This window comes from Euprymna scolopes, chromosome 46, assembly GCF_053919585.1.
Source record: "Euprymna scolopes isolate OS-2025 chromosome 46, ASM5391958v1, whole genome shotgun sequence".
Lineage (NCBI taxonomy): Eukaryota > Metazoa > Mollusca > Cephalopoda > Sepiida > Sepiolidae > Euprymna > Euprymna scolopes.
In genome coordinates this window covers 91,867,103-91,877,580 of record NC_136527.1, presented here as the reverse complement: position 1 = coordinate 91,877,580, position 10,478 = coordinate 91,867,103, and the positions used below count along the sequence as shown (strand labels likewise).

Genomic DNA, 10,478 nt, shown 5'->3' with positions numbered 1-10,478 from the left:
GTATAAAGATCACATAATCTATATAATACTAAAAGTCTATGGATCTTGTATGTTTGCAATCAGATTTCCGGTTTTCAACATCCGGTTGCGCATGCGTAAATAGCAACGTCTTCAATCCGTTATTCCAATTTCGGAATTTTTATATCGCTTTTAATACAAACAATTTCATTTAATTTGATCAAATAGTTATTTATATATACAAATAATACATAGATTCATAGATAATTATAATATATATTATAAAATCTATTTATCTATGAATCTATTAATAATATGAAATATTACCCTATACAATTTATGGAAAGAAAACACCTCTCACTTTCCCTCTAATAGATTTCAACATTCCTACTCCCTCTGTTTTCGTTACGTACGCGAGAAATAGTTACGTGTATGTGTGAGAGAGAGAAAAAGGGAGCGATGTAAAACTGGATAGAGTTATCCCCCTTAACTAATGCAGACCTTTTTACTAGAGGGCGTTATTACAAAAAAATTTCTTTTTCTTCTTCCCATGTTTTTTAAAGTCGTCTGCTTACATTTCCAAACGGAAAGCTGAATCGGTAAATGCACACATTTCTATTACATTAAATAGTGTTTTCCTTTACACAATGGGTACTGAATGTTTGCTTAAATTAAATGAAAAAAGTTACATTTTATTTTCATTTTCTATTTAAAAAGCCATTATTAACATGTGGAGAGTGTTTTTTTTATTATTCTGTACTTTCAACTAACAATTTCATTTAAAAGATGATATATCAAAATTTGAATTTAACTATAATAAGGATTATGATACCTGTTCAGTGCATATTTACCTATAAGTATGACCAACCACTTATAATTCAGTAACTGTAATTTAAAAAAAAATAACAATTATAATAAACAGAACGACTCATAGAAATCTATCTATATTCTTTTTTCATTTTAATATACTTTCATAGAAATGCTTCTGTTATGTAAAAAAAAACTATTTTCTTTATGCCACAAGTGTCACGCTCATACATGAATTCCATAGCTAATATAACGTACTGACCCAACGGGTCACGGGTGGTCTAGTAACAATTAAAAATAACAATAAAATAGAATAAATCCAAAATTAAAATAAATCAACATAATACATAAGCAATCCCTACTCAAGATTACTACACGTTAATAATAATAACTACACGTTAATAATAATAACTACACGTTAATAATAATAACAATGTTTAACAATTAAATAGCAAGCCTAAGATATATGAATTAGATGATGCGAGCATGTGGGCTACATGGCTACATGTATATGTGCTCATGCAAGTTTATATGGCCTAATATAGCCCAATTGATTTCTCCGAGTAAACCTAACAATATTAATCGCAAATAACAATAAGACATAATACACCAAAAACAGAAATCCAAGTTAACTCAAATAAGTATATTATAAAAAAAAATAAGAAAAACTCTCGAAATAACTTCTAACCACTTCGTCATAACACATTGCGTATATAAATGAATACTTATAATTACTATATAATTGAATTAAAGATACAAGAATCCATAAATGAGTATATATACACTGCATAACGAATTAAATAAAATACCCCCAGAATAAGAATGATATCACTAAAATAAAAATAAACAAACAAATAAAAATAAATAAACAAATAAATAATCACAAATTGTTACGTTTCCAACCTGTTTCCCTGGCCAGGAAGAACAACACTCATCACTTCTAGATCTGTTTTTGACCACAGTTCCCGATGACTGCATAACAAAGGCCCACAGCCCACTCGGGAACACTGATCATGCAGTGATAATGGTTGAAATCGCCCTAAACTCTAGAGCCAAAACTGAAGAGCCAATGCTCAAAACAACGAGATATTATAAAAAGGCTGACTGGGAAGCCATCAGGAAACTAATTAGAGATGCCCCATGGAGAAATATTTTTTCTCTCCCTGCTGAACAATGTGCAAACGAGACCCCACTGACTGGTTCAAAACTGCAATCGAAGCGCATGTTCCCATGCGGAAATTTTATAGTAAGCCCAACTCTCCCCAATGGTTTACGTCGACTTGTGCAACTGCCATTGCTCAAAAGCAGCATGCATACCGTAGGTTTAACCGACATAAGTCCAGTTCAAACAGACTGAAGTATATAGAAGCTAGAAATAACGTTAAGAAAGAAATAGCGACAGCTAAGAGAGAATTTACGGAAACCACTAAAAAGCGCATCGAAGCACAAAAACTAGGAACCCGAAACTTCTGGAAAATCTACAACAGTGTAGTAAATAATGGGCAATCAACAATTCCCCCACTAACCAACAATCACGAGGTTGTCTCCTCAGCAACCGACAAGGCTAACATGCTTGCCAGTCGGTTTGCCTCAAACTCCACACTGGACCCTCTAAACCATCCCCTACCTCAATTTCCTATGCGGACAGACGCCACGCTAGACGCTCTGATAATCACCCCTGCTCAGGTGCATGCTATCATAAAAAACCTTGACACTTCAAAAGCATGTGGACCCGACCTTATCCCAGCTTTGCTATTAAAAAAGTGCTCAACCGAAGTAGCTCCAGTTCTCTCCAAACTCTACAACAAATGCCTTAATGAAGCTTGCTTTCCGGGCTGTTGGAAAACTGCTTCTGTTGTACCAGTATTCAAGAATTCTGGCGAAAGGACTGACCCATCAAATTATCGCCCCATAAGCCTACTCCCACTTTTTGCCAAAATATTTGAGACCATAATAAACCATGCTCTAGTCCATCATCTTACAGATGCTAAACTTCTGACTGACAAACAATATGGATTTAGACAAGCCTGTTCAACAGCAGACATCCTAAGGGAGGGCAGAGCGGTAGCTCTAGATATATCTAAGGCTTTTGACAGGGTATGGCATGAGGGTCTCCTCAGGAAAATCAGATCATACGGTATCACTGGTAGAACACATAACATAATTAAATCCTTCTTAGATAAGAGAAAAATCCAGGTTGTCCTCAACGGTCGTACATCTAAACAATATGATATAAATGCGGGGGTGCCCCAGGGTTCTATCCTTGGACCTCTATTGTTCCTGATATTCATAAATGACCTCCCCGACAAAATTGCCTCTGAGGTGGGTATATATGCTGATGACACTACACTCTATGGTAGGCACGACAGGAAGACGAATGAACACATTTCTAAAGAAATGGCAGAAACACTAGAGGAAGACCTCCAATCTGTGGTGGAATGAGGACAAAAGTGGTTGGTCGTGTTCAATGCTGCCAAGACTAAACTAGTTTCATTCAATAATTACAAGAAACCCTCTCTACCACCTATAGCAATGGCCAACGACTCTTTATCTGAGAGTACATCTTTCAAACTCCTTGGCCTAACGTTCACAGGAAACATGAGTTGGAACAATTACATTGAAGGCATTGCCAGGGCCGCTGCAAGAAAGGTGGGCTCTCTCTACCGTGCAAGAAAACTACTAACACCCGAAAGTATCCTGTACCTCTATAAGGCCACCATTCGCCCATGTATGGAGTATTGCTGCCACATCTGGGCTGGTGCATTTGCTACTAGTCTCTCGCTCCTTGACAAGGTTCAAAAGAGAGTCGCAAACCTGATAGGCCCTGAACTGGCATCTAAGCTTCAGCCTCTGTCCCATCGACGAAATGTTGCATCCCTCTGCCTTTTCTACAAGTATTTTAGTGGTGAATGCTCTGACGAACTGCAATCACTTGTGCCCCCACGACGTGAGCACCCCCCGACAAACCCGACAGGCTGCTAAATCCCACCCCCACACTGTAGAGATCCCTAGATGTAAAAGATCTTTTTACTCCAATAGTTTCTTCCCCAGAACTGCTAGACTCTGGAATTCCATTCCAGGTCCCTGCTTCCCCAACAGTACTGACGTTCAGAAGTTCAAGTGTAATGTGAACCGACATCTTGCTGCCCAAATCCCTACATAGTACCCCAGTAGTTGTTGCCCCTCATAGTAGCCCCCTACACCAAAGTGGCAATTTGCCTTGTTTGGGGTGAAAATGTAATAAAAAAAACATAAAAAAGTAATGCGATGTTACACCTAACTGAGAAGAAATATCGGTAACGATTATCCCCCTTAGAACAACTCATCAAGTAGTCTCCCTTTACCAACCGATTTATTCAAAGTGCATGCCCCCACCACCTCTCAACCAGAATGCAGAAACACAAACTCAACAAGTTCCGGACAATTGTTTAGTTTCTCACAGTTTTGCATGGTGCTGAAATCAAGTCCTTGGGGACTTTTGGGGCTAAATGAGGGGGAGGGGGCAAATGATGGACTTAGTCATTTCTTTTTTTTTTTTTTTTTTGCATGGTGTAGAACACAAATTTACATATGTTAAGGCCTAAAACTGCACCGTTTATTCATTTTCACCAGGATCTGATATCCACTGGGGACTTTGGGAGCTAAATTGGGGAGGGGGCAGTGCTGAACTTAGTCATTTTTTTATGCCTCGTTTACTGTACACTCACAGGGGACCCTGCATGCTTCACTTGTTTTTATCAGAGACATAAGCTACAGCAGTACTATGTGGGGAGTTGGGCAGCAAGATGTCGGTTCACGTTACACTTGAACTTCTGCATGTCAGTACAGTTAGAGAAGCAGGAACCCGGAAAAGAATTCCAAAGTCTTGTGGTTCTGAGGAAGAAACTACTGGAGTAGAAGGCTTACATCTAGGGATCTCAACTGTGAAGGGGTGGGATTTTGCTGTTTGTCGGGGGTATTTACATAAAGGGGATACAAGTGCTTGCAGTTCATCAGAGCATTCACCATTAAAATACTTATAGAACAGGCAGAGAGATGCAACATTTCGTCGATGGGACAGAGGCTGAAGCTTAGATGACAGTTCAGAACCTATTGGATTACTTAAGGGGGGGCGTTCATCAAGAATTTGTTTATGTTAGACTTGAAGACTACCAAATTGTAGTCAGCCGGAAAGCAGGTAAATGGAAGGGAGTTCCATAGGTGCGCAGTTCTAAGAAAGAAGCTTTGTTCATGGAATCTACGTTTTGGTTTAGGCACAGGTAAAGAGAGCGGGGAAAGTGTTTGAGAGTGGTTTCAGCTATACGGGTGTTTTTCATGAAAGATTGGTGAGGTGGGACCAGAGATTGGAGTAAAACAAGCACAGAGATGCAAAACTGCGATGATGAGACAGGGTTTTAAGTTTGGTAGACAGTGCGGGATTTATTAGTTTAGAGACTGTCAAAAAGTTGATAAAAAACTGATAAAAAATGTATACTTACAGTTTTATTCGTAATGTAAATGGTTCAAGTTAAATTATTACTTACCCCATATACGACGCATTCGATAGATCCAAAGGGCGTTAAACTTGACTTGTCGATTTTCATAGTCTGTGACAGAATTTACAAAGGCATTCTCCCTCAGTTCCAGCATTTCCATTTTAAAAGACTGATGTGAGCAATTAAGTTCTTTCAAGGAAATGTTGACGTCCTCCTACATACAGCGCCTGGTTTCCTAAACGATCACCCATCTGGAACTGACTAGGTTCAACGTTGCTTAACTTCCGTGATCCAACGAGAACTGGCGTGTGAATGTGATTATGTGAAACAGTTACCCATCTAGTACTGACCATGATCAACGTTGCTTATCTAAAGAGATCCAACCAGAACCCGTGTGTCAACGTGATTATGTCCAGTATTGTCAAACAGTCACCCATCTCGTACTGACCATGATCAACGTTGCTTACTCGTGGTCATAATTCAATGGCTAATTCAAATCCAAGACAATGGCAGAATCATTAGGAAATGACATCCAGACTATAATGGAATGGCGCCGCAATGGATGGTTACATTTAATGCTAGTGAAACTAAGCTGCTCTCCTTTAAAAATTAAAAGACACCTCTCCAACCACTGATATCCATGACAAATAACATCCTACCTGAGAATTCTACTTTCAAACTCCTCGGCCTAACATTTACGGGCAATATGAACTAGAACAAATACATTGAGGACATTGCAAAGAAGGTGGCTTCCCTTTATCGAACTAGAAAACTACTCACACCTGAGAGTATCCTGTGCCTCTACAAGACCACCATTCGCCCATGCATGGAGGATTGTTGCCATATCTGGGCTGGTGCATCTACCACTAGTCTCTCCCTCTTAGATAGGGTCCAAAAAAGAGTCTCCAATCTAATAGGTCCCACTTTGTCAACTAAGCTCCAACCCCTGTCCCATCTCTGTGCCTGTTTTACAAATATTTTAATGGAATATGCTCTCCCTCTCTCCATCCCTCTTTCTCGCTCTTTGTTCACTGAACCTCTTGTTTTTATTGACAAACTTTTTCTTAGTTCCGTCAACTAAGCTACAACCTCTGTCCCATCAGTTTCAAAACTGAAAGCAGTTTCACTTAAATTACAGTAATTTGTAAACTAATAATCCAATTGGGGTCAAATTTTGACAGATGTCTTTTGGAGGTTAGTACTTTATGGAAAAATTGTCATCTTCTTAATACGAGATGCCTTAAATAAGTTTCCAGACTTTTTTGTACAAGCATTAAAAATTGTCGCAGACTCTTTAAAATTCACTGTGTTACTGCTATACATCTTATGAGATAACCGACCAAGCTTTATGATTTCTGGTTCAAATGAACAGCTACAGCAGAAATTGGAATACACTCTACTAAAGCCTGATTGTCTCGGCTGATGAATTTCAAAAATGCAATCTTGACGTGAGGACACCTTAGAAGAACTATATGCAATAAAATTCTGTTCTAAATATGAAATGCCAATATGGAAAATACCGTATGAAATGCTTCAAATTGCTTTTGGACCAACTTGCATGAATCGAGCATGAGTGGCATAAAAGATTCAAGGAAGGCAAGGAGTCTGTGAAGGAGCGAGACATCGAAATTTTAGGGATGTGCGAGTGGGTGGGGGTGGTGCAATGACTAACGCGAGAAAAAAAATAATCCGAGATTTGTAAAATCGTAAATGATGAAATAGCGTTGTGCGTTCCGTTGCAGGCGACGTTGAAATAAGCAAGTTGGTTTCACGGTGACGTTGTGCAAAAAAAAAAAAAAAAATGTTGAGTGCTGTCACTGAGAACTTTTATGCAGAGCAAAGTAAAAGAAGAAAATGTATGAAGGAAAATAGTTCCCTCTATAAATGAGACCACTTCCTGTGCCTTTTTGGACGTTCAAAAACAAAATTGTCTTGAAGAACTAATGCAACAAAATTATCTCATAGTGATCGAAAAAGCCCAAGATAGGTGATCACGTGATGTTTGGAATATGACTGATGTAGGTGTGGATAAGTGTCGTGTTTGGAATGCAACTGTGATTGTTTTGATAATTGCAAGGTTGAAACTGTCCCATCGCCGCAATGTTGCATCCCTGTGCTTATTTTACAAGCACTTTAATGGGATGTGTTCTGATGAACTTCTAATACTTGTAACCCCCTCCTCAACGTACATATCCAACTAAACCCAGCAAGTAGCAAAATCCCACCCCTTTACAGTTACGTTCCCTAGATGCTGGAAAATTTAAATATTCTAGTAGATTCTTCCCTCATACTGCTAGACTTCGGAATTTACTACCTGTTTCCCTGACTGCACTAACACACAGAAATTTAAATGTAATGTGAACGGAAATCTTGCTGCTGAAAAAAAAATTATTAAGATTATTTTTTATTAATAGTAAATTACTGTTTCTTAAATTTCAAATCTATCTAAAAACACGAACTTAATTTCAAATCTATATAAAAACACGAACTTAATTTTCCGTTTCAGCGTATATTTTGTAAATTTAAATCCAGCTGAGAATGGTTTATGTAAGATGACTAAACCTCCCCCTCTCTCTCTCTCTCTTTCTCTCTCTCTCTCTCTCTTTAGCTTCTCCGTGCCCCTGCCACTAAGTATGGAGAGAGAGAGAGAGAGAGAGAGAGAGAGAGAGAGAGAGAGAGAGAGAATATGTGCTTCCACATCAAAGAGGGGCAGAAGCATAAACAGAGACAGAAGCACACACTCTAACACACTCGCATAAAAACACACATACAGAAAACACACACATACATACGCACTTGGATAAACACACACACACACACTCGCATAAACACACACATACACGAACACACACGTACACACAAATACTCAAACACACCAACACCAACACAAATCAACTTTCCGTTAAAAGCTGTCATGAGGTGGCAGGGGTGGGTGTCATAAGTGTCAATCGAATTTGAAAGTTTGTTAACGAAATGGATTTATTTCAACTTCGTTTGACACGTGCCAATTCTCCTGCCCTTCACCCACCCCTCTACCTGCCTCTCTCTTTACTAAGACTTTTCGGGTTGGGGTCTGGGGTAGGTCGTAAAAATAACCGGTTTTTTTTTTCGTTATTAAATTGTAATTTTTTAAGAAATCATTACCTTAAAAGTTAAAAAAGCCATTCTTAATGTAGAGAGGGGCATGTTAACTATTCTGTACTTTCAGTCAATAATTTAATAAGCAAAAGATAGGATAAAATTGAATTTAACAAATATCGAAGAAGTTTTCTTTGATATTTTTTATTTTACAAGCTGCCCCAGCGTAGTATTATCTCCAATCTCTCCATGATAAAAACGGCTTTCTGAAAAAAAAAAAAAAAAAAACACTCCCAAGAAAGCCGTTCTTAACATGGAGAGATTGGAGGGGGTATTCCGGAAGTCGTTCTTAAAATGGGGAGAGGAGGGCGTTTTGTAACTATTCCGTACTTTAACCTAACAATTTAATAAAAAAAAACATCAAATGTTAAATAAAAATAAATAAAAATAAGATAAATAAAAAATAAATACCTACCTGCCTCTCTCTTTACTAAGACTTTTCGGTTGGGGTGTTTATGCTACGCTGGGGTAGGTCGTAAAAATAAACTTTTTTTTTTCGTTATTAAATTGTAATTTTTTAAGAAATCATTACCTTAAAAGTTAAGAAAGCCATTCTTAATGTAGAGAGGGGCATGTTAACTATTCTGTACTTTCAGCATGTTAACTATTCTGTACTTTCAGCCAATAATTTAATAAGCAAAAGATAGGATAAAATTGAATTTAACAAATATCGAAGAAGTTTTCTTTGATATTTTTTATTTTACAAGCTGCCCCAACGTAGTATTATCTCCAATCTCTCCATGATAAAAACGGCTTTCTGAAAAAAAACACTTCCAAGAAAGCCGTTCTTAACATGGAGAGATTGGAGATAATACTACGCTGGGGCAGCTTGTAAAATAAATAATAAATTTCTGCTTATGATATATCTATATCTATATATATATATATATATATATATATATATATATAAAATATAATTATTTTTAATATATATATATATATATATATATATATATATATATATATATATATATAATTATTTTTTAATTTTTTTATAACTTTTCAAAGTTTCAGCTTCTCTCTCTCTCTCTCTCTTTCTCTCTCTCTCTCTCTCCCTCGCTCGCTCGCTCTCGCGCACGCGCGCTTCTCCGTGTCCTTATATATAGACAGAGAGAGAGGGAAAAGGGCGGAGAGACCGAAAGAGACAGAGAATGTGTCTACGCTCCCCTCCAACATGCTTCAACGCCAACGACGCACACACCCACATACACACACACTTGCATTAACACAAACATACACAGACACACACACACGTCTACATGCACTCTTCAATCTAAACAAGTTTAAATCAACCAATGAAAAGGCAGCTACGTGCCACAAACTCCATAAAAGGTAAAAAGTTTGTAACGTCGACTGGGAAATGTTTAAATTTTCCCGGAAAAAGTTAACGGTTTTCACGCCGATGGTGAAATATAAAAGAGCCCCAAAACGGGCTGTAAATTCAGTTTGACCGTGGCAGCGAGAGATGTTCCAGAAGAATAGATGACCAGCAAGAAGACCCAGCTAAGCCGCCGCCCTGCCGCTGCTTTTATTTCTGCCTACTACTGCTCTGATGTCAAACAAATTTAAAGGTATTTATATTTTATTATACAAAATACTGTTAGAAACCTAGCCAATCGATATTACCGTGATAATTGTGCAGTTTATAAACCGTGCTGTTGTTGGATAAAATATTTTTAATTTAAATCTAAATTATCGTCTTTTAATTTAATTTGTTAGATGAAAGTATATATATAATATTATTTAAGGGCGGTCGATGAACTGTATAATTACCGTGACAATTGTGCAGTTTATAAACCGTGGTGTTCTTGGATAAAATATTTTTAATTTCAATCTAAATTAACGTCTTTTAATTTAATTTGTTAGATGAAAGTATATATATAATATTATTTAAGGGCGGTCAATAAACTGTATAATTACCGTGACAATTGTGCAGTTTATAAACCGTGGTGTTCTTGGATAAAATATTTTTAATTTAAATCTAAATTAACGTCTTTTAATTTAATTTGTTAGATGAAAGTATATATATAATATTATTTAAGGGCGGTCGATAAACTGTATAATTACCGTGAGAATTGTGCAGTTTATAAACCGTGGTGT

At 37.2% G+C, this 10,478-nt stretch overlaps 1 protein-coding gene across 1 annotated transcript in view; it reads right to left on the bottom strand.

Annotated features, from left to right (window-relative positions):
- The window catches only part of LOC145271082 (NAD(+) hydrolase sarm1-like), a 15,288-nt gene extending 9,925 nt beyond the window's left edge, over positions 1 to 5,363 (bottom strand). Inside the window, exon 1 of the mRNA XM_080126626.1 lies at positions 5,289 to 5,363. Within this exon, the coding sequence (XP_079982752.1) occupies positions 5,289 to 5,348 (60 nt within the window). The 5' untranslated portion in view covers positions 5,349 to 5,363. The remainder of the gene's footprint in view (positions 1 to 5,288) is intronic.
- Between the last annotated feature and the right edge of the window lie 5,115 nt (positions 5,364 to 10,478).